The sequence below is a fragment of the Hippocampus comes genome, unplaced genomic scaffold (assembly GCF_001891065.2).
Source record: "Hippocampus comes isolate QL1 unplaced genomic scaffold, H_comes_QL1_v1.1 scaffold315, whole genome shotgun sequence".
Taxonomy (NCBI): domain Eukaryota; kingdom Metazoa; phylum Chordata; class Actinopteri; order Syngnathiformes; family Syngnathidae; genus Hippocampus; species Hippocampus comes.
The window spans coordinates 711,672-736,885 of record NW_017805539.1 but is presented as its reverse complement, the minus strand read 5'-3'; the positions used below and the strand labels follow the sequence as shown (position 1 = coordinate 736,885).

The window sequence follows — 25,214 nt, the reverse complement described above, 5'->3', positions numbered from 1 at the left end:
ACGTAAGTTCCGGTAACATGTAATATCGTAGTCAAAATGTTAATGCACAGGTTTTTGTTCCGGGTGAAGGAAATTCCTTTTCATAGAATTCCGGGGATGGGAATATTTACTGTACATCCTGATTTATATAGCGCTTTCACAAGTGCTGAAATAAACATCAATCGCTTCTAGTAGGGTACAGAGGGCACCGCAGCTATGCTGACTTCATACCTCGTATGCGGGGTGTTCTTCTTCCCGAGTTTAGTTTGGTGAAGAGCTTTGCTATGGCTCGCTCTATTGCTAACGCTTTCGATGCTAACGTTAGCTGTGGCTGCACTCGAGACTGGGTGCTTTGCATTGATGTGGGAGGCTAAACTTGAGCTGCTTCGGTGGGAAGCAAACTCTTTCTTACAAATTAGGCACAACACTCTCCCTTTATCAGTAATGCCGTCAGGGCGTTTTATGGAATGTAAATTTTCCATTTATTGGGTCGAGAACTCTCACATGCTCCTCCATGTTCACCTCTCCTCTCCTCACCGCTTTTTACTAATCCCGCCCAACTCCAATGGGAGTCTATCAGTTTATGCTAAACAAGCCCAAACATAATTACAGCCAATCAATGTCCGTTTCAGGCTGTGACTGACCATTGTTTCCCACCCTCAACAACTCGAACACAGGAAGCCAACACATAAAAAGGGGGATTATAAAAAGACAACCCACCTACACAAACAAAAAAGTTAGAGATTAAAATTAGATTAACGCTATTAAAAAAACAATGCGCCTAATATCACAAATTAATTATTCACAATTAACATGATAATTTTGTGTGTGTGTGTGTATATATGTATATATATGTATATATATATATATATATGTATATATATGTATATATATATATGTATATATATATATATATATATATATATATATATATATATGTCTTCGTTGGATGATAAAGATGTAATTTCTTTAGGAACGTGTGAAATATCACAACATCATTGGTATTGAAAATGTAATAATGTAAAAGATCTTCGAGTATCATTTTAATATCTCGAGCCGAGCTTCTATTTTGGAAATCAAAATATGGTCATCCTACATAAAGTAATGAAAAAAGTTGGCATTCAGCGTCTTTGGCAACCTTTACAAAATCATTTCATGTGATGGCAGGACGTTAAATATTGTTTAATAAGTCGGTATTCGCCACTTTAAAAGTTTTTAAAACGGCTGACAGGGTTAGCATTCGGCTAGGCTAGGAGTACTCACAGTGTGCTTTGGACTCCGTTTGTGTTGGCTTGGCTCAGAACCTGCGTCAAAGCCTTCGGTCGCAACATGGCAGCTGTCACTCTTCGACGTCAGACTGCTGTCTTGAAGGAAATACGGATGGAAAAAAAGTGGAAAGCACTTGTCACTATGCTACTACGGGGCTAGCGCATTTTGTGGCAGCAGGCTCTAGTCACGTTACTTCCTCTGGCAGCCGGAGACACCGGAAGTGGTGGCTCGCCAGCTGCCGCAACAGGTAGCCCTTAATTTGAGCTGTGCGCCTACGGCGAGACTAAAATAATGGGGGCCAAGTGTCCGCGCATTCTGCGTTTGAAACGGCACGAAAATTAAAATACCAAGGATGCCTGCACAGTCCAAAGAGTGAAACTGGGAATAAGGTCAGCTTTTATTGTCAAATATGCTCAATGTGTAACATACAGCACAGATGAAATTACTTTGTATAATTACTTTGAATAACCATCATTATGGAAAAAGGTTTTTGCTCGTTTTACTTTATGAAAGATAGTACCCAATTGTGGGTTGATGTTCAAATGTTTTTGGTTAGAAAAATAAACTCCTTAGGCAGTGCTTTCAACACTTTCAAATTTGATAATCTTTATTGTTTATAATCTGTATTGTGGAGTAATTGGTCTTCTGTTTTCAATAATTCTTTGGTCTGTATCTTCTTTCAGGATAGAAATAATAACTCCTTGACACATTGTGGGAGGTGGACTGCAGGATTGAAAGATATCTGAAACAGTATCATACAATAATTCCTTTTTGTCTCCCCAAAAATGACGATAAAAGTTCCCTGTAAATCCATCTGGACTCGGGGATTTGTTAAGAGACAAACATTTAACCGCCTGATCAAGTTCTGTTCTTGTTATATCGTATCGCAAGTTTGTTTAAAGTCGTTATCAATTTTAGGAATGCAAAATTACAGAGAGAATGTCCAATCGGATTTTCAAACGTTGCATAATTATCACCGAGCTCTTATTTGATACATGAATAATTACCATTTTTAAGTTTTCTGTGTTAATAATTTTTTTATTGTTGTATACAGTATATAACATTTGCTCCATCTACAGCACTTTTTATACAGCGATGATTGTTTTAAAGTGCTCTATAACCTATCTTTCATCTATAACTGCTTCATACAACAAAGAGGATGCAGAAAAGTGGTTAAGATTGCACGACTGTCTGTGTCTTATGTGTTGTGTTGTATTATTTTGACTTCAAGCTGGCGCTGCGAGAGTGGCTGCCTTTACAGCAGCTCCTATATTTTGTTCTTCTACTTCTTCCTTTCATACCACTGCTGCTGTGAATTGGGAATTTCTCCATGGTGAGACTAATAAAGGTTTTATCTTATCTTTAATACAGTTGAGTTTAGTTGGGTTTCACAGAAGCCATAAGTCGTCCCCGCTCCAAGCTCTTCATAACCGTTCGTCAGCCGTAGTTGTCTGTGTCTTATGTGTTGTGTTGTATTATTTTGACTTCAAGCTGGCGCTGCGAGAGTGGCTGCCTTTACAGCAGCTCCTATATTTTGTTCTTCTACTTCTTCCTTTCATACCACTGCTGCTGTGAATTGGGAATTTCTCCATGGTGAGACTAATAAAGGTTTTATCTTATCTTTAATACAGTTGAGTTTAGTTGGGTTTCACAGAAGCCATAAGTCGTCCCCGCTCCAAGCTCTTCATAACCGTTCGTCAGCCGTAGTCGAATACAGATCTTGAATTTAAAAAAAAAAAAAAAAGTAATTCTGTGCTGTTAGAAAAAGGACACATACTATTCTACGTTTGTCAACAGACAAGCACTTCCGCAAGCAGGTTACACCTTGCTGTGATTGACCAGTTTGCGGCAAGGTGCATGCCGGGAAGGAGGCGGGTCCTCGTAGTGACTTGGTGGAGGACCGACGTCACTGTTTGTGTGCTGGCTTGGGGAAGATGGCGGAGGCTGCGGCTGTTCCCCCGCATCGGTTTTTCTGTCACTGTTGTAAGGGAGAAGTAAACCCGAAACTTCCGGTAAGAGGTTCGTCTTTCAATGTCGACTGTATGTCATCGTATTTGCTTGGTTGACAAGTTGGCGTCTTGTCCGATTACCGTGTGCTCCGCTTGTCTTCCTTAGCGAAGAAGCTAGCTAGCCTGCTAGCAGTCAGCGGCGTTTGTTGTTGCAGTTGTGAACGCGGTATACACACCGGTAACAACTGCAAATGGATCTATCAATGGACATTTCAAACAAAGGGGCCGATTTTTTTTTTTTTTTGTTGCAAAAACAAGAGTTAGCCTCAAGCCACGATTTGTCTGTTCTGGTTGTTGTGTGTTGCATTAAAATACACTGCTGATCGAAATAAGGACATATGAAGCCTATTTTAACTGATTTCCCCACCCCCCATAGTGGGATCAGAAGTCACAGTCATTGACTAAGCAAGGGAGTTTTGCATTCATCGACACTTACTTTCAATTTGAAATGGAAACATGGGAGTAGCATGAATGCAGGCTTAAATTTAACACCACAACGTACACAAACAAAAACTCCCAAACATTCAAGACTCAAAGCCAGTTGATTTGTATTTAACTAAGTTCAGTACATGTGCATTTAATCTTTATGAATTGCTTGTGAAAAATGTTAACAAGTCTTTGAATGCACTTGGTGTAGTTTTTTTTAGCTTACATTGAAGCACAGTGTTAATGTTCAAACAGTGTATAATGTTACAGTGGCTTAAACAATTTGAAAATACAGTGCATTTTTCAGGAATAAAACTTCTGCTTCGTTTTGTAAGGACTAGTATCCTATTACAGTTTATGTTGGTAATTATGGTGGTACTTGGAGGGCAAAGTTTGAGAGAACCACTGGCTTAGCTGAAACGAAACTAAAATGTCCCCCAGTAGGATAAGATAAGATAAGAAAACCTTTATTAGTCTCGCAATGGAGAAATTCCCAATACACAGCAGCAAAGTTATGAAAGGAAGAAGTAGAACAACAAAATATAGGAGCTGCTGGAAAGGCAGCCACTCTCGCGGCGCCATTTTGAAGTCAAAATAACAAAAATAACACAACACAACACATAGGACACAAGACAGTCGTGCAATCTTCACCACTTTTCTGCATACACTTTGTTGTCCGAAGCAGTTATAGATGAAAGAGGAGAGGATCAAAGTGTCCTTTCACCAGTGGATCAGAGACGTCATGCTGAAAATGTGCACACGTCTGCTACAAGCTAGGAGAAGGGTCCCCGGCCCCCGTTGTAACACTCGACAGTTAAAGATTGAAAAAAGTCATTATGTGATTCATACTTCTTAGTGAATTCTGTTTGATCCCCTGCAAGTCCCCCCAGGAGTCTGCAGAGAAAAAACGTTTAGTCCGTGGGCATTTAAAAAAAAAAAAAATCTAAAATGACCAGTTATAAAGCAAATCAATGCTCTAATGAAGTAAGAATTCTTTTAGGAAATTATCAATAAAAACCAAAACACTGTGTGGAACATTGTGGTTATAAAATAATCAACACCATTATTGTCTTTGTCCCTGTAAAGCGGATTTATTTCAAATTAATAATATAACACTAGATTTTATTCTCATTACTTATAAAGCGTAAAACATTTCACCTTACTATGTGTTTGCGGCAGAACAAATTATATTACAGCAAAGATTTCAAGTGTAAACTCGCCACTTGACCTGGAGATCGTAAACATACTTTACACAGTATGCTGAGAAATAGAATTCGACCACACAAACAGTCGATTTTTTACGCGCTGCAGTGACATGACGTCACCATGAGTAGACGTCGCCGTTATGTGATGGTATCTTTACTGGACGTCTCCATGAAATAAAGAGAAAGAAAAGCATTGCCTTGCTTCCCCAAAATAATTCCACCACCTCCCGTATGATTCCTCTGTCGATACATGATGATTAAAAAATGAACCCTGACACGCTGGATCCTATTTACTTCCGTAAACACTGCCGTATGTCGTTGTCTTTTGCGTGCATCTGGTTAGAAACTACACGTAAATGTAATATTCTGCACTGCGCCCTTATATCCGAGGGTGGCTTTCAAATCTGCGGCAAATTGCGCAATCGCGGATTCCTGCGAGGACTACCCTACTGCCATTCCTTGTTTAAAATTAGGGCTCATCAATATGGCATTAAAAGATACATTTTGATAAATTTGAATCAACTTTTTCCCCTTCTTCCACTGGGTTCCTTTTCTTGTTATATGTACAACAATGTAAAAATAAAAATTCTGCTCATGTTGTCTATTTCTTAGCAGGAATTAAAGTCTGGGGTTTTTTTTCGATGTTGTCTATTTCTTAGCAGGAATTAAAGTCTGGGTTTTTTTTTTTCACAAAGAAGCTGCAGAATATCAGGAAAATGTGGCACCACTGACTGTTCTTGGAAACTAGTCCCACTTTATTCACGTCTAGAATGAGAAAAGCACAAACAAAAATTGTGCTGACAAATAGAAATGTCATTTAATTTATCAAATTGATTCGTCATGCAGCCATAATGCAATTTGGGTCATAAATGCAATGTATGCAAACGCATGGCGCAGGAGTGTTAATGTGCAACAAAAACAATGGTAAAAGGCAGACAAAGTCGTGAACACGGACACCACAAAAGACAAAACTGTCAATCAATCCGCCAAGCTGTTTTATGTGTGGCGCCAAACACCGAAAGATTCGCAAACGGTGATGCACTCTGCCCAAAGGCTGAGAACGAGTCCCAAGCGCATGTGCTGCCGCCACCTAAATTTGCAAAATGACTTCATTTGACTGCCGCCGAGGCATTAGAGGACTCCGTTTACACTTGGTGGGAAGAAAGAAGCATAAAAAAGTGCACCTGAAATAGTTATTCAACAGAAAACGTCATTCTCACCAGAGGTGCGACAATCAATCGACGCGTAACTAATCGATTACCAAATAATTTTTGATCATCGATTAAATTACTTTTTTAATTTCGGTGTCCAATTGTTTCTTCATTCAGCTTCAAGTCATCTTATCAAGTGTAAATATAGATTTTTTTTGTAGTCGTCCATGAAAGCGGACTGATTATCTTTGTCCATTATCCGAGCCGCTGTGTTGAATCAAAATGAAAGCATTTGCTTTTAACTTGGACAACAACCTATTTTCTGACATGTTACAGACCAAACCAGTTACTGAATCATAATTAATTTGTGCATTTTCTGCGCAGTCAATTTGAAAGAATATTTTGTTTTAAAATAGAGGGATTGAAATGAACAAAATCAAGTTATTTTTTAATCCAAAAATATTAAAATAAACATTCGTCACAGCCTGAATTCTCACATAAAATATCATGTTCATAATTCCTGCATCCATCTTTATTGAAACAACTGAACACAATCCATCCCAGGAAGCTGCTTAATTTTTTTTTTAACCCCCAGAGGTCAAACCAACGTTTTTTTTGTATCAGGTTACAGGGTGCATGAAAGAGTTAAACACCAGAGAAATTATCTGAATGTGCAATTCTGTCTCGGCTCAAGCGAATGTCCACTGAAGCGCGCTCCCGTGAAATATCCTGACATTATTGATTAATTTAAGGTCGCTCTAATTTTGCGTCTGACTTTTTAATGTGTGGTGTAAATATTTTCGACACACGGAATCTAATCTTCTGACCGGACTGAATTGTTGTGTATTTGGCCTGGGCGAGAGCAATCCCAGCGTGCTTGTCTCATGCTGATGAGATTTCCTCCTTTCCAAGCCGAATGCCACCCACGTCTCCATGTCATTGTTCAAATAATAGCCTAGGTGGCTTCCTACGAAGACATCCCAACCGTGTCTGATCACGGAGCTGACTTTGACGTGCCAAAAATCACGTGAGCGCCGTCTGTTATGGTGTCGAACGTGCGTTAGGTGTGGTTGGCAGACCAGCTCAACCTCTTGAGTAACTTTCAATGACTGGAATACGCCACCTTTTCATGTCACAACCGACTTTGAACAGAAGCTAGCAACAGTGAAGAAGAACGTATTGAAGAAAACAAACGTGCGTTTCATATTTTAAAGCAGGGGTCGGCAAACTTTGGTGTTCAAGGGCAGCATTTGATTTTTCAAACAGACAGGCCAAATCATTTGGAGATGGGAGTAGTTGGGGGGGGGGTCACAAATAAAAAATGTAAAATATGTCAAATAATTTGTTAATACGCTTTTTACATTTCATTTATAATTTATTTAATTACAATGAACCCTTTTATATAATATATATGTATGTATACATACATGTGTGTGTATGTGTAGCTCTCTCTCTCTCTCTGTAGATAGATAGATAGATACACCCACAAACATATACAGTGTGTATACACGTACGCGTGTGTGTGTGTGTGTGTGTGTGTGTGTGTGTGTGTGTGTGTGTGTGTGTGTGTGTGTGTGTGTCTCGCGGGCCGCATGTGTTCGCCAGTTAGCCATCCCCTAGTCTAAATGCTCGTGACAGGCAGAGGTCACCTGACTCACGGTGTCGACGACCTCATGACGAAGAGCAACAGCCCAGAATGTTTGTCAGAAGACTTGCTGGATAACACACACAAACCCACACTACTCAAACTCTGTACGACTACAAACATGTAGGTGCGCCTGCAAAATCCAACGCGGTAAAAAAGGAACGCTTTCACTGGAAGGAATGAAAGGTCTTAATATTACAAGCATCAGTGCACAGCTGCGTCATTCGGATAACTGTTGGGGCTCATATATAACAACGTGCATCTTCATGAGAAACAACTACACGCTGAAATTATCTCTTTTGTAATGCATGTTTGACCGTCAACAGATATGAGTGGGTCTCGAAAAACAATGACTGCCGGTCTAACATCGTTGAGTATAATTTTAGTGGTCTGTCATCATGTTAAGTTTTTTTTTTAATGCTGTTTTGCCAATGACTTTTGTTTATGTTCAATGCTCATTCTGGTCAACATTCAACACGAATGTGTTTGAATATCTAAATTGTGTTCTTTCTTCAATCTGTGGAGTGTTTATCACAATGTCTAAGTGTGTGCTCTGACTTTTTCAAGGAATACATCTGTCCTCGCTGTGACTCGGGCTTCATCGAGGAAGTGACGGAAGATTCCAGGTAAAAGACGCGACTCGTTCAATGGGTTTCGAGTCATGATAAGCCGCCATTTATTTTTTTCTGTAATTCCAGCAGCCTCCTAGAGGGCGGCGCCAATGGACTAGATGACACAACCACTCAGTTTGCAGAGGTACGTTTCTTACCTGAGTGACAGCCTGTGACTGAAACGATTAAACGAATAATTCAAATAATTCACTTCAAGATAAAGTTGAAACTAAATCTCTGCCTCCAAGATTTGAAGTGATTTTTTTTTTTTTTTTTTTTTTTTTTTTTACAAAAACGAATGCTACTGCAGACTCGCCCACAATTCTGTACAGATATAAGACGCCGCAATGGCGTTGAGTCAGAAGTGTGCAAAAAAGACAGCAAATGCTGAAAGGTTGGGATCACTTTCAATCGTTGTGTTGAACAAACCTCAACAAAACACACGTTTATACGGGAGTCGCTATAGCCACAATTGACAACTAACCTCCGATGTCGTGTTGTCATCGTCCTCGCAGCTCTGGCACCTGCTGTTAATGGAGCGGCCATTTTCCATCGACGGCGACAACCCCGACTCGGAACCCCGGCTCCCCGGCGGGCGCCTGGGTGGGCTCAGCGACTTTGGGGGTTTCGGAAGCGGGCCCATTGGGGGCTCTGTCCCCGCCGGCCTCGGGGGGCCCTTGGCGGGTTCGCTGAGTGCCGGCGACCACTGGGGCCCGGCGCGCCCCCCGCGCCTACACACCCAGAGGAGGTACAGGTCCAGAGTCAGCAGCAGGCCCGACCGCTCGCCCGCTGTCGAAGGGTGGGTTGGCATCAGCTGATAGGCAAAACAATGACATGATCTTTCTCTATTTTAGTATTTCTACGCCAGTTATTTGGTGGTGCGCCGTGAGATTTTGCTCATGTCAAATATGTACCTTTGCTTTACAGATGTTAAGAAACGATGCATTAAACTTTCATTGTCCCCTACTCAGGATCGTACAACAGTTCCTTGCCGGCCTCTTTGCCAACTCTGGAGTCTCCGGCTCGCCGCCGCTGTCGTGGTGAAATGCCTTCACTAGTTAACTTGATTTTGGTCAGAGCGTGATTTCATCTTACAACATGACCAACGACAACTGGTGCTTTGTGCTTCTTCAGGACAGGGATGCTGCATTCTAATCCAGGAGACTACGCTTGGGGACAGGGTGGCCTGGATGCTGTCATAACACAAGTACAGCAAATTACGCCATATCTGTTTTGTTTGTTTTTTTCCCCCGTCCTCAGTGCTGAGCATTTTGTATGTGTGTAGTTACTAGGCCAGCTGGAGAACACAGGGCCTCCTCCAGCAGAGAAAGAGAGGATCTCTTCTTTACCCTTTGTGAATATTTCTCAGGAACAAGCAGGTTAGCCTCGCACATCGTTTCTCACGTTATCATGCACACGGTGTCCTTAAAGTCACTTTACGTTTGACACAACTAGTGTGGTTTATTTTTGACTAGGAATCTATAATGCCGTTTAAATGTATGTCACCACTGATTTTCACATCTTACTAAAACCCCATTTCCATTTGTCTGAATTGTACAAAGAATTACATATTAGGACTACCTACATAAGTAACCATTGTAGACTCGAATAGGGTGTCAGAGTGAGCGTTTTCTTGTGCCTCGAGTCAATACAGTCTGACGCCGCTGTGAAAACTAGTCTATTCTGTGCCGTTTGTAACCATGAAATGCTGGGACCAGTAGAACTCGAGTACTCCTGTAGATGAGGGTAATAATGAAAGTGAAAAACTGCTCACAAATTACATCACCAAAAATGTTGTCCGTGAACTTTTTTCTGTCAGGGCACACCCCCATTAGCAGTGTAGCCAACAATAAAAATAGCCTGCCGTGGAACGACCTGAATATCTGTTCACATAACAACTACATTGAGTGTCTCACTTTTTAGTGTATATTCTCCTAACAACAGTGGATGCTAATATGCTCACCATGAACAGCTGCAGTTTAAAAGCAAATGTCCGTCACCCCACTCGGTGTTCATCACGAATCTGATCTTCTTCAGACGCCATGTTCTTTTGCTGGACAGCACGGTTACTCAAATACAATTCCTAAAGACAGACGGAAAAAATATTTGGGTTGTTCAGAGTTCAAAAAGCTTCGAGGCGTCATCGATGGACTTGCTGATCACATCCATTCCAAAGTAATGAAATGAGTGTTCAACTTGTGTGGGCAGACTGTTGTATGGAATGTCCAGTGTGCAAAGAAGACTTTGAAGTGGGCGAGGCCGTCAGACAGCTCCCCTGTAACCACTTCTTCCATTCGGCCTGTATAGTACCGTGGCTGGAGATGGTGAGTCACAACAACCAACATTGTCGTCACACTCGAGCCGAGTTAACACCGAGCGGTTGTTCCGCAGCACGACACGTGTCCCGTTTGTCGGAAGAGTTTGAACGGCGAAGACAGCAGCACCCAGCCTCCATCAGAGTCCCCCACCCTCTCCATGGACCCCCGCACACAGGAGAGATGGTCCTTCTGAAGACGGACGGTGGGGAAAAAAAAAAAAAAACATGCCGAGAAGACGGTTCTCGCGCCCCCCTCGCCTCTGTTGCCGTCACTTTTTTGTACTATTCTGTTCAATGTCTTTTTTCTCCTGAACCATGTACACGCCCATCACATCTTGTTTGTTTTTACGAATTCTGTGACATGCTTTAGTTAAAAGTCCAGGATACGGTTTTGGAGGGGGTCTGTTCTGTTTCATGCAACTGAGTCACCTCTCACCCTATACATGATTGTATACAAGCAATTAGCTCGTTCATTTCCATAACATGTCCCCTTTAAGGTCTCGTTTCCACTCCAGGTGAGGCCAATTCATGTTTACCCCTCAAGCCACTTCCCCTTTTAAACACTATTTTGGGCAAATGTCAAGCTTTTGTATCTCCCAAGTCGCCACATTGCTGTAAACATTCATAAACTATTTATTATTTGACGTTCCACGAGCATATTTCTTTGGCTTAACATTTGTTTTAAGCATTCCTAAAAGGGAAATGACGTCTTAAAACCTTCACGCCAATGAAATGACTCATAATCATCAGCGCTCGCCCCACTTTTTCAATTCCACCTACTTCTGCTGGTGTACATATTATAATCTGATGTCATCCCTTTCATTTTAGTCCTCTCTGCAAGACCACATTTTTACCACTTTTTTTTTTTAAATGTAAATAATTGTAGTCCAAAGTTAAAAGGTTTGCTAAGAAAAACATCAAGAATGGAGACACAAATGTGAATGACATACATGGTTAACAAACTGTATATTATATAAATGAAATATGTCTATGATGTATTAATAAAGTGAAAAAATGGGTTTCCATTTGTCTCTCACAAAGTCAACCCAGGCTAAACAATACAGATGAAGTTTTATTTGAAATTAAATAGCAATAAACGTCAAGTACAAAGTGCATGTGTCAAAATACTAATGTGGTTAGGAATGTAAATAAACCATGCAAAAGATGGTTTTACATGTCAAAAAAATTTGTGGAGCAAATTTACAAATTCACACAGCCTCATAGCGGGGAGGGGGGGGCTTAACACTTTAAAAGTTAAGGCAATTGTTCTCAACAAACACTGGTAACATAGCAACTTAAGTGTGGATTTCATCTCCAAATGTCTTTTTTGTGGATTAATAGGTCACGCTAAAAAGACTGAAAATAGTTCAAGTAAAAATTTTACTTTAACTATTGCAAAATGACAATTCTTCATATTTTGACTTTTTTTGGAAATATTAAAACATTCTCATTTAAACGTGAGATTTCTATAAAATGAATACAGTAGTAAACACATTCTCATAATCCCTGCTCTTTCTTTCCCTTCCAGTATTGCAACTTTTTTCTTGCACTTTTACAAATTTATTCTCACATAATATTTACTTATAAAATGTCAAGTTTTTTTTCTTTGAAGACGGTAAGATCTCATTTCAACGATCAAATGTTTTTATCATGAATCATTTTGCCTTGATCCTTGGCACACTTCCGAGTTTATTCTTGTCGTAGCTATTTTGGGGTCCTTCAGTGTGCCTCTAATATACATAACTTCTGTAGGAAATGTGAGAGAACAAAAGTTTTATAGTAGTTTAAAAAAAAAAAAAGTCCTAAGGCTCACCTGCATGCGAACAGTAAAAACATATTACATATTGAATCCCGATGTGTACCAAGCAAGCGTGAGTAAGGAATGAGGCGGTGCTGTGGAGGGGATGTAGCCCACCAATGGGTCCCACACCTCAAACTGGATGGCCGATGATGACCTAAACGACACATACACAGTTTTTTTTAGAGCCAAGTCACACTTACTCAATCAATCGCTCGCTCACAGAGTGGAAGGAACCTCCAAAGTTGAACACAAACTGTTCCCTGAATCTTGTTGACTTCCAAGTTGTTCTACAAACCCCGATTCCAAAGCCACATTCTGTACATGTTACAACAGGGTGGCTTCATAATAAAAGAATGCGAGTACTAGACTAGCCTGCCAGCAGTCCAGACCCGTCCCCCACTGAAAACGTGTGGTGCATTTTGAAACGCTAAACATGCCAAGCTGTGTGTTTGTTTTGAGGTGTAATTATCTTTGTTTTATGTTTAAACGTGAATGCCGAACTGGACCATACAACCTGTTGAGGATGATGAGCACCGCTACGCCATCTGGTCGGATGAAGGCTGAGAATTTCAGGTTTGTTTCCCCACTGGCGGACACACCAACTCGCTGAGAGCCCTCACACAGGAACTTACTATGTCCGAAGGAAAAAAAAAAAAAAAAAAAGAATTTGACTGCACTCTAAAAATATTCAATGATTAAGGTCCGCCTGACTACCTAAAGTGGGCCAATGCGTAGAAGGTTGGCTGCTTGTAGAAAACGTCATGCTTAGCGTCAACTATGATGGGGCTGTCCACGAAGTTCTTTACCCAGTTGGGCCCGCCAGTCTGATCCAGAGCCAGATTCCAGTCAGTCCAGCCCGTCATGTAATGATTTAAATCCTGAACATGAAGAAATAAACAAACTAGTCCCGGCTTGCAGTGACAGCCTACGGGCCTGCTGACTCACACTCCCGGAACACCCGCCATCCTACCTCTATGATATCATGCGCGTATTGTTCGGCCCTCTGCCAGCTGCCCAGTTTCACCCCCCGGTCTGGCGGCTTCCAGCCTGCGCAGGCCTCAGTGCCAAACAGGTAATACTCCGGGTAAAGTTGGTGGGTGGATCCCAGGGTGGGCCCGGCGGGGAACAGGCCGTCCATGTACCAGTGCACCGCCACCCCGTGGATGTATCGACCTGCGTGGATGTCACTTAGCACCTGGTGGGAGTCACATCACAAGTCTCGGCATAGAAAATATAATTTGGTGTGGTCGATGAACATGCATTGACACTAAAGATTCCACAAAAAAAAAAAGAGAGCTTTTTTATATACCTGTCCTGTGTTTTATGTCATTGCTAATTTACCATTCGTATTTACAGTTTTTTTCAGTGAAGATGGTTGCATTTTTTTCTCTCGTTTTTTTTTTCGACTTCCTCTTTTTCATGTTCAATTGTCTTTTTTGAATGTGTTTTGGCAAGTCAGCAATGGCCTTGGAGCACATGAATGGCTTTGAGAAGAGAAAAGAGCAGCCTCTGCTGTCTGTAAAACAAACAAAAAAAAAATTCCAGTCTTGCTTTTATATAGTTTGGTTTTGATTATGACTACGGTTTTATGATTCACATTGTGAAATTCTCTTTGTTCGGCATTTAGTTTTAGAGAAAACTTCAACTGGGAGTTGCAATCTTGGCCTCTTTTTTGAGGGATTGCTCTGTCAAACAGCTGCTATTATAGCTCGTGCTTGTAATTCAGATTTGATCACTAGAGTATACTGTTTCTGTCCAATGCAGATGAGTCACCTGAAAATGTAGTATCCACTGTGCTGCACTTACCACTTTGGCCCAGTAAGGCAGCAGAAGACGGTTGTCGTCCAGCAGGAGGATGTGAGTGTGCGGAAAAGCCGAAGCGTGGAGTGCAGGGCCCAGGTCTAAGGCCACCCAGTCCCTCTGCTCTTCGGGGGTGAAGCCCAGCGCCTGGAAACTGCAGGGAGACAAACATGCCGTCTCGAAATCTTTTGATATTCGAACTCTAATATCCTGAGTGAAATATGACACCTGTAGTTTGTTATCTGTCCTGCTGTAGGTTCATTCCCTGTGGTCACAGCCCAAAACGTCAAATTATACTTGGCATATTCCTCAAGGAATCTTAGAGGCACAAATAGTAACAATCAGAATACGATATTACATGCTCTTATAACAACATGCTGTATGTACATCAATCACCGTATATAGTATTGAGCCCAGCTTTTGTGCTCCTTTCCACCGGGTTTTCCCTTCAAGGACCCTTTTCCTATGAGAGCTCCGTTTGTCTTCATCCAGGCGGGGGCGCTCCAGGCACTGCCCAGCAGAGACAAAGGTTGCGGAGCCATGGCCTGGGCTCTCTGCAGCAGAGGGATCTAACAACACAAGTCACAGAGGATTCAGACATTCAGTACTCTGTGTTTGTGTGTGTCTGTGTGTCTCTCTCTCTCTGGGATATGAAGTAAATATAAACTGAGATAACATGGTTGCACAAGTGTGCACACCCTCACAGCTTAGATGTGGCTGAGTTCTGAAGTGACCAATCAGCCATTTAAGACCTATGTAAAATAGGAGTCAGCACACACCTGCCACTGTTTAAAGTGCCTCTGATTAACCCCAAAGAAAGTTCAAATCTTCGACTGCGTTTTCCTGACTTTTTTTTTAAAAAACATTTTTCAGCTTCCACATCATAGGTATCTCATTGTTCAAAAATATCAGTCAGGAAAAGGGTATAAAATTTCCAAAAAGCCATTACAATACACCATGGAACACAGTGATAGTCATCATCAAGTATAGAAAATGTGGCACAACAGTGGCATTACCAAAAACTGGAAGTCTCTCCAACATTGACGAATAGACAAGATTAGACATGATGGAAACTGGTTAAGAAGGATGCCATAAGGCCATAGGAACATTGAAGGAGTCGCATGAATTACCTTCTGTCTCATTCTTTTGTCTTTCTTTCTGTATATGTCTATCATCCTCTCCCTCCATGTTTGTCTCAGTTTGTGTGTTTCCTAACCTTCATGTGTACATCTTCAGGGGCCAGAGTGAAATTGTGAAGGCTGTAGTCGTCCCGCGTGTCAGCATACGTGTACAGACGTGTGGAGAAGTCACAGCTGGCCATGGGCACACGCACCACAGTATAACCTATACCTGCCAAACAAAAAAATATTTTGAAATAGCTTTCATCTTTTTTACATCAAGGTGTTTTGAACATTTTCATTACCCCTGCATATTGTTCGATGAATACCTCTCTGACAGTGTCAATCAAAACTGAGCTATTATCTCAAAGTTGTATTTCATTAGATGTGACGTACCTTCTTTAGAGAAGTATTGTTTCAGCAGTTGGTCTTGTGCTCCAGCTGAAAGCGACAGGATGTTCAGTGCTGCTGCGTCTGTCATCGCTCCACCAAATCCTCTCATCTTCTGGTACTTCTTGTTTGGAAGGAGAGTTAGTCTCAGGCCTGAGGGAGACATGTGACATATTATATGATTAACACACCCACACATAGTCTCTCCCGCGTGCCTTGGGTCATCCTCGGTGCCTACTGCCAGTGGGACATGCCAGGAACACCTAACCAGGGAGGCATCCAGGAGGCATCATCATTAGATGCCCGAGCCACCTCATCTGGCTTCTCTCAACGTGGAGGAGAAGCGGGTCAACTCTGAGCCACTGTGGATGACCGAGTTTCTCAACTTATCTCTAAGGGAGAGAGAGCCCGGACACCCTGCGGAGGAAACTCATTTCGGCCACTTGTATCCGGGATCTCACAACAAATAACTCGTAGGTCTCGAACAGATTAATTGGATTTTCATTCAGTTTATTTAGAAAATAATATTTGGCTTCGCAAACAGTTTTTAAATGAATTCTCAGTTTGTGAACCCAGGGTCCACTGCAAAATCAAGCCGTGGGCCACAGACACCTGGGAACTATTTTAATTACTTAAAAATTGCATTACAATCCACAGATACTACTATTGACACTATTGTATACTTAGTAACTTTCAAATGGCAGCAATATAACATATATATATATATATAGCAATAAATGGTCACAGGATTTGTAGACACACTGTTCATTACATTTTAGAAGAAACTTTTCCACCCTGCATAAGACTTACCAGCACCGGTTCTGTTGGGTCTGACTGGGCCTTGGGCGTCCTCTAGCCGGCTTCCGGCCATGGTGCTCAGGTAGGAGATGTAGTGACCCAGCGGGGGAAGAGAACCGGTGCCCAAGGTGTCGCAGTACGTAGTGTTACACTCACACACCACTGAGTCATGGCCGAAGCTTCTGGCGGCACACTTGCTGCGTTCTTGTTGGGAGAAGACACAAAATTAATGTTGCCACATTTAACACATTCTAAAGGAGGTCGTGTTTGTTACCTGTGGTGGTCGTTGTTGTTGTTTGGAAAATGGCTGCTAGCGAAAAAGCGCAATGCAATGACAGCAACATTTTGTAGAGGGACACTTTCTACCTGTCGTCGGATATCACGAGGCACGAAATTAAACTCAGCCACGAGTATATGAGTCAATACGACCGCAAATTCATTACTGCGCCATTAAAGTGAACTCTCGACAAGCTTCGTTGCATTGAAATGGTTTGAACTTTGCACAGTCTGTCATTCCTTTGCTGGTAAGTTTACGGTTTGTTTTGAGGAAGTAATCACGTGATACTCGCGTGGTTTGCAATGACCCGGATGTGCCGGTATGCCCCACGTGAAGTACCACAGATGAGCCAGTTGGAGGTGCTGTTTAATCGGGAGAAAATGGAAAGTGTTTTTTTTTTTCGCTCGAATGACAGGACTATTAAAAAAAGGTATGGAGGTTAATTTTTTCGCATAATAATTATTTTAGGAATGCATCCCCAAACCTATTCTGCAGAGTCATGTTCATACAAGTAATTAATTGCCATTTTTGCCATCCATTCATTTTCTAAAATACTTGTCCCACTCAGCATCTCGGGTGAGGTGAAGCCTAATCCATCTGACTGCAAAGAGGAGAGAGGCACACCCAGAACAGGTCACCAGTCAATCGCGTGGCACGTGTAGACCGTTCACGCAAATTAACTTTTGGAAAAGCAAGACACCTTTAATTTAAAAAAAAAAGTTGGTAGTTTGAACATTTATTAACAAACAGTGAACGAATAATTTACAGATTATAGACATGAATATTGAGTTTCTGCATTTCTAGTGTGCAGATATTTGTGTGTGACATGTGTGGTTGCTGTCTAAGACCTCATAGGAATGCGCAAATTCTGTCCAATAACGATGGATTCCTGTCAGTCATGAAGATGATCTCTTTCTTGCCCTCTTCTGTTCGGCCTGAAGAGGAAAAGTCAGATAAGCATTACATATACATGGTTGTATTTCAGAGGAAACAGTCTCCAAGGGAGTGGCTCTTACTCATGGGATGCTGCAGCCAGTTGCGGTCCATGTAGTAGAGAAAGCAGCTCTCAAACTCTTTCTCACTGTAGTAGGGCACGGACACGGGGATGAATGGGTCCATGTTGTCAAACCCCCTCTAAATGACAAATCGACAGAATTTAGCATCACAGACTTAATATCTTCTATCAGCAGCTAACATGAACCCTCTTGAACTAAACATTCAAACTCCCACAAGTATAAATGCAACAGCATTTTTCACAGCCCCGTTTTGTTCAGTGGAGATGTCGGCGCTGTTGGACAGTCTGTGTTGGTGCGGCTGCATGGATGGCTGCTGAAGTTGAGGATGAGGAGAGAGGAGCGTCGGCGCGGAGCGCCGATGCGTATTTACAACTGAGAGTCGCCACTTGGAATTGAAACGGGTTTACATGGGACAGGAGAAGTGAACCAATCTTTATTTTTCATCAATGACCGCTACGGCTTCTTGTTTACTTTGAAACTTAGCTTGTAGCTGACGTGTGCGCATTTTGAGCATGACTTCTCTGATCCACTGGTAAAAGGACACTTTGATTCTCTCCTTTCATCCAGAACTGTTTCAAACTACAAAGCATATGAGGGAAAAGTGATTAAGATTGCATGACTGTCCGTGTTTTATGTCATGTGTTGTGTTTATTTTACTTTATGTTAACTGTTTTGTTAAGCGCTTTGTTCCAGCTGCAGCTGTTGTGAAAGCGCAAAATAAATCAGGATGTATTGTATTGTAGATGTACTAAACAGGGATAACTGTTAAATAAACAGGATAGATGACGTACTGTGATGTCGCTAAAAAGGAACTTCCCTCTGCTCAGCCTAAAATATAACTTGAACCAGTCTACAAAGAGCTTCAGCTTTCAGATGAGCCTAAACTCCCTCAGATCCGTGCCATTACAATCAGATAAAACCATACCCTTCTTTGAACTGCTGCTTGTCTCCCGCCATCCTTGTATTTAGAAAAAAATAAAAAACGCACGAGGCTACTTTCAGTTCAGTTGCTGCAAAAACACCAGCAAATATTCGCAGGCGTGCACTTTACCGGCCTCATCCATGCACTGTCCTGCGACTTACCCCACAGTGGGCTCCATGAAAACCAAGTGCAGGTATAAGTGCCTTAAGTCAACAACTTCATGAGTTGTGTTTCAAGTGAGCAAAGAATCACACTCGTGAACCCTGACCTCTCCGAGCAGCTCCTGGGGCAAGTATGCCAATTTGGGTGGGTACACAGCTCCCGTATGAGACAGAGTGGTGATGATGGCGCCTCCCGTCTGAAACAAGAAGTTGCATATGAAAAAAAAAAGGGGTGGTATTGGTCAGCCGCACTTTTTGCATATTCTTCTCACCCAGTTGTTCCGCATCATCTTCCTCAGGTTATATACCAGCGTGAGCTCATCTGGGTCCACCTGGTGACAAGCAAAAACATGTGAGGACGTAGCTGCAAAGGCGGCGTGAAGCTTACTCGGATTTACTCACCTCGCTCTTGTCCTCTTTTTGAATACTGGACTTGCCCCACAGGGCGTTGACGCCGTCCACGGCCACAGCCAGGTGGAAATCACAGCCCGGCTGCCCGCTCTGCTGCCTCAGCTCCTTCATCAGCGCTCCCACCACATCGCTGCTGCTCTTCACGCGATTGATGCCCTGACATGGAAATGTGTCACATTTGAGTACAATAATCCCCCACAATGGTGGATTAAAAAAAAAAAAAAAAGCCTGCACACCCCTGTTCAAATAAAAGGTTTTTGTATATAAACACGGAACCAAGATACAGCATTTGAAAACATTTTCCACCATTAATTTGACCTATAACCTACTGAAATCAATTGTTAAAACAAATTTTTTTAAGAGTGGAAGTAAAACATAAATAACAGAATCTCCTTGTGCTGAAAGATGTGACTACAAAAATGTCAACAAAAAACTATTAGAACATCTGAACTTCATTTGGAGTTAATCAGAGACACTTTAAATGCTATTAGGTGCGTGCTTACTCCCATTTAACATGAGTTTGAGTGTCACCAGTTAATTATGAGCAAAACTGCAAACTACTTATGAGGGGTGTGCACACCTGTGCAACCACATTTTCTCACTTGTTTTCTTTAACCTCCCCTCTTGAAAAGATTGATATGTTTTTTCAGTTGAGTTGTACAGGTCACAGGTCACATTACGTTTTGGAATGATTTTCTAAGTCTCAATTTTTTTAGTGTGATATCACAAAACCCAGCATTTGAACCTGGGTGTGTCGAGTTGTCGCTCTAAAAGGCTGGACACATTAAAAAGACATTAGGCGACGGCATTTCACAAAGCAGCAGAAAAGAAGGAGAAGTATATTAAAGATGGCAGTACCTTAAAACACTACAGCTAATAAAGTTACAAATACTAAAAAATATATACCGTAGTTTAGATAGATGTTTTTGTTTTTTTTTTAACGTCGGACACTGCAGCGTTCTCTCGCAGCTCAAGTAGACAGCACTTGAAGGCTGCTTCAAAATAATCTGAGTGTCTCAAAGAAAAGTGGCCCCACCACGCAAGCCATGAGTCCAACATTCTCCTATGCAAGCTTTAATAATCGAATGCTTTAAAATGAGAGTAGTCATATTCTTATTGGAACTCTTGGTCAGGACGGTATCACCTCTGCCTTAATTTGAGCCAGGAAAAAGCCTTTAACATCTTTTCAGGTATTTTTTTTCCTCCTGTTTTTAAAAAATTAAATACAATGAATATCGGATTCACTGTACATCGACAAAGTATGATAAGGGGCTTGATGTATGAGATATGTGCAAGAGGTGATGTGATGAAAAATGTCTGAGAGGCTGAAAAATAACAACCTGATCAACCAGCTCGCCAAGAGGGCTTCCCTCCTCAGTGAGCTCTCTCTTCGTCCACAAGTAGCGCTGCCTTGTCTTTATCTGGAGACCAAAGAGTAAAGGTTTGAATACATTTTAATGTTACTTCCCCCACAAGACATTTGTGTAGTGCTAAAGCAGCTTTTAAACATTTTCATCAGAATTGCTCCTGTTAAAACAACATGTACCTGTATCGTTGATATCCTTTAAAAGCATATACCAAGCTTTCACAAGTGGTTTGAGTTGCGATTGAAAAACAACAAATATGCCAATTTTGTTTTTTTAGCTACAAAAATGCATTTGTATTATAAATTAAGAGCGTTTGAAGGAATTTGCGTCTCCTATCTTTTATGCAAAACGTATATTTAATGTTTATTGACATTTTTTGATGATGATTTTTTTTTTTTAGATTTCAGTTACATGAAGATTTTTACTCTTCGAGGGCTGGCCCGGTCACTATCCCGCGCAAAGTGCATTTTAAATGCAAATTTCAAGAATAACACATATTTGAAATGAATAGCTTGATGAGGACTGAAAATTTTCAAGGCAGAATTTTTGATTCAGCTCCTGTATTGAATTCAGTTAGGCGAATTCAGGCGTACCAAATGAAAGTGTCCGCTGAGTGTACCAATATGTCTGTCCACCTGTACTGTATGTTCTATTTAAAGCAGAAAGACATCAATCCCAGGACGTCAATTATGATATTCCAATTCAGCCAAGTAGATTGTGAACTGCCAAAGCATAACGACTTCCATCAATGTCTCATTAAATAATTAAGCCCATCGTGCCTTCCAGCTGCCGGCAACGCCTGCTGCTTTATGTGCATCGGCATGTAACCCGACCTGCTGTGACGACACAATGGAGCCCCATTTAATGTCTACACGTGCCTCGTTGGTTACCGCTTGAGGTGAATGCTGTCTTATATCATACAGCTATTTAATGTAACATTTGGCTTCTACCTTGGACAGGAAGGGTTCGTTGGTGATCTTGAAGTTGCGCAACCACTCGGTGGCTTGTAAAGGCTGGTCGAAGCGAGAGGCGTTGAAGGATGAAGGCAGGAGCTCCTTGCAGTTCTTCACCCAGCTGTGAGCTAAACGGAAAAAACAAACATACAAAAAAAAAAAAAAAAACACACTAATTTGACTAGAAATCGACAAGTGATTTGCTATTTATTTTTCTCTGAATGTTCTGAACACCTGCTTTCATGCAAGTCATAGAGCAGGATAATTATCCAGAGGAGTTGTGACATAGCTTTAACTAAGGCGTATTAGTGCCACCCTGAAAACAGAACATTTATTTTACGATGAGGATGAAGGTCATATTTTCAAGAACAATTGCATTTCTTTTGAGAGAAAATGCGATATCTTTCTGAATGAATGTCTTAATTTTACAAGAAAAAAGTAAAGGTACAGTAGTATCTTTTAGATCAAAGAGTGGTATGTTTTTTTGGGGGGAAAAGAAAGTAGTGTACGTGAGATTTTTTAAAAGTCCTTTTTGAGAAAGTAGTCACACATTTTTCCTGATGTCTTTTTTTTCCTCCTTGGATAAAATGTCAACACATTTTTAATCTCACCATCAGGTATATGCAGCACCAGCCATCCCTGTGTATAGCAAAAGTGGACGGCGTGACAGAGAGACAATGTCTTGCCGCCGCCCTTTAATCCATCTGAACAAATCAATAAGGTTCATACAGAAGGAGACTGCCTTTTGTTGGGTCATATTTTCCAGACAGTGTGACGGATTTCTCAAGGATACAGAACATATATCGCTGTGCGGGTTTGCTCATATCCGTTTCCTTCAGGTAGGAGATGACCTCCAGGGCGGGCTGCCTCACCATCACGGCTGCTTCGGTAAACGTCTTCACCTATGCACAGAAAGCTCTCACTTAAGACTTCTATATTGGTCCCCCAAAAAAAACTATCAATAATATAAATGTCCGGATGTCTTAAAGAACCAACCTGCTGCTGATATCGTCGGGGGAGGCCATGAGGGAAGAGGGTGCGGATGTCTGCAGGTGGTATGGTGTAAAACTGTCCAATATGCTTCTCTGACTGACTAGCCTAACAGGAGCCAGAAAAATGAACGAATCAAAATCATGCAAATTCACACACAACAAATGTTTTTCCACACCAGACACACACATGCTGATAAGTAGAGGAGAAGTAGCTCTACTTACCGGATCATTCTGCTGTGTTCTAAAGACAGAGAAGGGCTCAGGTTCTGGCTCAACCACTAACGCTTCCTGCTGTTGGCCCAATCCACTTGTATGAAGCCACCGAACATGCGTCACCTGTAAGAAAATATAAAGAGAGATAGATTAGAGAGCTATACAAGTGATTCTCAAAGTGTGGTATAAGTACTGTACCACTAGCAGTACGCAGGCTCTTGCTCGTGTTTCACTCAACTCACTATATTTAAAGAGCAGTTGAAAAACAATCTTCGCGACATACAGACTGATTTATAGGGAGAAAAAGAACCACTGATTTAATGCAAATGAAATCTACACATTTAAAACATGAAATACAATTTAACATGAAATTAGCTAGTACATAAAGACAGTTTGAGTCGAGAAGGGCATTTGTTTTACTTTTCATGTATGAAGAGTGCATTTTTTTCCTTGAAAGTGCAGTACATTTTTAAGTATAGTTCAGATGTAATAAACTTTTACTGTATGTTCAATACATTATATTCTCATTTAATCTTTAACTATTTGTTTTTTTACAATAATTTTGAAACATTTGTCTGCAACATATTTTAGTTGAACTTTTGAGTGCAGTTTCACATATCCTATATTTAAGTACAGTGTTTATGGTCAGACAGTACTTTATTTCATTTTACAATGACACATTTTACAAACCTCTGTCTCGTTTTTTTTTTTTAATGAACATTGAGGCCCCACTGTGTTGGTGTTTTTAAAACTGAGAGCTAAGTACTTCTTGAAGATGGAGAGATGGTTGAATAGACAGACAGATGGGTCACAGACAGAGAGACAAGACATGATTTGGCAAATGCAAAATCTGAAGAGATGGGTGCGTAAATTGAAGCTTTAAGCCCTATAAACTCTTCCTTCCAAGCTTACCGTTTGCCGAAGCCTGAGGGGCATTCTGTGAAGGGCCATCTTTTATAAAGATGATGATATAATACAAAATAAAAACAAGCGTTCAACCAAAATGTGTCCAAGATAACGCTACAATGGCACCGTCCTGTCACCTTAGGTAAAAACGTAGCAGCTAGCTAGCTGGCTAGTAAGTTACAGAAAACGCTATTATTTTGGAATCTAAACGCGCATAAATACATTTATCAGCGCGCCCTATCTTGAAATATTGTTCAGGATAATGTCCTTCACAGGTTTAAATCCCAGGATAACGTGGAGGAGAAACCGCACGCACGACTACTGCAGCCGTCAATGTGCCAGATACGTCAGGGGCGCCGCCATCACGCAGCCTCCCTGACAGGAAGTGACGTTCATACGACCGCCAATCAGATCGCATCAGGCAAAACAACCGTAAAATGGAGTTAATGACTCTTTACGTGAGCGATTCAAGACTTTTCTCAAATAATATTGGAGTGCAAATATATTTTTTATTTGGATTTCTAAATGAAGATATAAGAAGAAGAGTATTATTTTATTACTTGTACCACACGTTGAGAATCACTTGTCTAGCTATCTAATGTACTGTTGTTTTAAGAGGACCCCAGGAAGACTAGCCAGTGCCTCAGGACGGGGTTCCGAACAAATCAATAAATTATCTTTATGTCATGACAAGACTGTAGTTTGCTTTCTTAAAACACCCCAAGGATAAAGAAATACACATTTCTACAGTATGTTTCTTGCCATGCTAAAATTGGCTCGTTTTTGGGGTAACTGCTTTATGCAATGAGCCAATTCTCACCTCTTCTCCTGCTTCGGCCAGCTGTTCGTTCCTACACTCCAAGCTGAAGCAGAAGAAGAAAGCACCCAAGAAAATGAAAATACTTTTATGGTCCAACGGCACATGCCAAACCCAAGCACCAGCCCCCACCCTCCCAACAACTTCTCGAGAGTAATCAAGTGAGTGCTACCTGCACTGTTACTTGAAGCCTCCACTTGTCAATTTAATGATATCCTCTTCACTCGTGATGTCAGCTTTCATCACCAAGCCACCGAAGTGCACTGATTAATGGAGCAGTGCTGTTCATTACATTGCCACACACAAATACCCTCCCACCCTTAAAGAGGTTCTTTTGCACTTCAGTGGATCACGTCATTGGCTAAGAAACTCAATGTTGGCGTGGTTATTGTGTTCAAGTAGCCCCCTGTTTCATAACAGGACTCGTTCACAGAAACATTTCATAGTCTGACCGTACTACTCGATTTGGAGTTCCACAATCTACAATGAATTAAATTCGCAGGGCACTAACCTTATATGACGAACATTTAAAACTGTCTTCATTATCATTCATCCATATGGCCTTCAAATGCCTATACCTGCAGGATTGGACTTGAAACCAGTCGCAGACAGCTGCTCATATTGCCCGTATACTGTAGGCTTCATAATCTACTCATCATG

At 41.3% G+C, this 25,214-nt stretch overlaps 4 protein-coding genes across 8 annotated transcripts in view; 1 reads left to right on the top strand and 3 right to left on the bottom strand.

The window, feature by feature from the left end:
• The window catches only part of lamtor2 (late endosomal/lysosomal adaptor, MAPK and MTOR activator 2), a 6,641-nt gene extending 5,153 nt beyond the window's left edge, over window positions 1-1,488 (bottom strand). The window contains exon 1 of the mRNA XM_019878632.1: window positions 1,243-1,488. Within this exon, the coding sequence (XP_019734191.1) occupies window positions 1,243-1,310 (68 nt within the window). The 5' untranslated portion in view covers window positions 1,311-1,488. The remainder of the gene's footprint in view (window positions 1-1,242) is intronic.
• Window positions 1,489-3,129: 1,641 nt separating this feature from the next.
• Window positions 3,130-11,631, top strand: rnf115a (ring finger protein 115a). Of its 4 annotated transcripts, none has more exons than XM_019878618.1 (9): window positions 3,130-3,260; window positions 8,252-8,310; window positions 8,386-8,440; window positions 8,811-9,094; window positions 9,267-9,335; window positions 9,430-9,502; window positions 9,581-9,674; window positions 10,504-10,619; window positions 10,687-11,253. In XM_019878618.1, exons 1-9 carry the CDS (start codon window positions 3,183-3,185, stop codon window positions 10,804-10,806), a joined length of 948 nt encoding a protein of 315 aa, XP_019734177.1. In that variant the 5' UTR covers window positions 3,130-3,182; the 3' UTR covers window positions 10,807-11,253. The 4 variants fall into 4 exon arrangements, with proteins under 4 accessions (XP_019734177.1, XP_019734175.1, XP_019734176.1 ...); XM_019878616.1 differs by having other exon boundaries at window positions 8,383-8,440; XM_019878617.1 differs by lacking the exon at window positions 3,130-3,260 and adding an exon at window positions 8,091-8,167 and having other exon boundaries at window positions 8,203-8,310; window positions 10,687-11,631.
• A 304-nt stretch (window positions 11,632-11,935) lies between these two features.
• Window positions 11,936-17,088, bottom strand: gba1 (glucosylceramidase beta 1). 2 transcript variants are annotated; one of them, XM_019878604.1, is made up of 11 exons: window positions 16,794-17,088; window positions 16,532-16,723; window positions 15,728-15,874; window positions 15,430-15,563; window positions 14,610-14,782; window positions 14,442-14,531; window positions 14,220-14,367; window positions 13,384-13,608; window positions 13,128-13,291; window positions 12,928-13,044; window positions 11,936-12,567 (listed from the first exon to the last, which is right to left on the bottom strand). In XM_019878604.1, exons 1-11 carry the CDS (start codon window positions 16,861-16,863, stop codon window positions 12,450-12,452), a joined length of 1,578 nt encoding a protein of 525 aa, XP_019734163.1. In that variant the 5' UTR covers window positions 16,864-17,088; the 3' UTR covers window positions 11,936-12,449. The 2 variants fall into 2 exon arrangements, with proteins under 2 accessions (XP_019734163.1, XP_019734164.1); XM_019878605.1 differs by lacking the exons at window positions 16,532-16,723; window positions 16,794-17,088 and adding an exon at window positions 15,913-16,006 and having other exon boundaries at window positions 15,728-15,842.
• Window positions 17,089-17,508: 420 nt separating this feature from the next.
• Window positions 17,509-24,129, bottom strand: dap3 (death associated protein 3). Its single transcript, XM_019878608.1, has 12 exons — window positions 23,744-24,129; window positions 22,841-22,954; window positions 22,623-22,724; window positions 22,420-22,528; window positions 22,238-22,330; window positions 21,624-21,754; window positions 20,647-20,727; window positions 19,298-19,462; window positions 19,168-19,227; window positions 19,003-19,092; window positions 17,813-17,930; window positions 17,509-17,731 (listed from the first exon to the last, which is right to left on the bottom strand). Exons 1-12 carry the CDS (start codon window positions 23,780-23,782, stop codon window positions 17,646-17,648), a joined length of 1,188 nt encoding a protein of 395 aa, XP_019734167.1. The 5' UTR covers window positions 23,783-24,129; the 3' UTR covers window positions 17,509-17,645.
• Between the last annotated feature and the right edge of the window lie 1,085 nt (window positions 24,130-25,214).

Bases quoted from the DNA above. Each gene is read 5' to 3' on its own strand.
- rnf115a (XM_019878615.1), top strand. From the start codon at position 8,136: ATGCTCATTCTGGTCAACATTCAACACGAATG. The intron at 8,168-8,202 runs TGTTTGAATATC...CTTTCTTCAATC, and splicing joins GTCAACATTCAACACGAATG to TGTGGAGTGTTTATCACAAT. The intron at 9,503-9,580 runs GTACAGCAAATT...GTATGTGTGTAG, and splicing joins TGGATGCTGTCATAACACAA to TTACTAGGCCAGCTGGAGAA.
- dap3 (XM_019878608.1), bottom strand. From the start codon at position 23,782: ATGGCCCTTCACAGAATGCCCCTCAGGCTTCGGCAAACG. The intron at 21,755-22,237 runs GTGAGATTAAAA...TTTTCCGTTTAG, and splicing joins GGTGCTGCATATACCTGATG to CTCACAGCTGGGTGAAGAAC. The intron at 19,463-20,646 runs GTTGTTATTTTT...TTTCCATGTCAG, and splicing joins TTGGCGAGCTGGTTGATCAG to GGCATCAATCGCGTGAAGAG.
- gba1 (XM_019878604.1), bottom strand. From the start codon at position 16,863: ATGTTGCTGTCATTGCATTGCGCTTTTTCGCTAGCAGCCATTTTCCAA. The intron at 16,724-16,793 runs GTAACAAACACG...TCTCCCAACAAG, and splicing joins AACAACAACGACCACCACAG to AACGCAGCAAGTGTGCCGCC. The intron at 13,292-13,383 runs GTAGGATGGCGG...CTTCATGTTCAG, and splicing joins ACGCGCATGATATCATAGAG to GATTTAAATCATTACATGAC.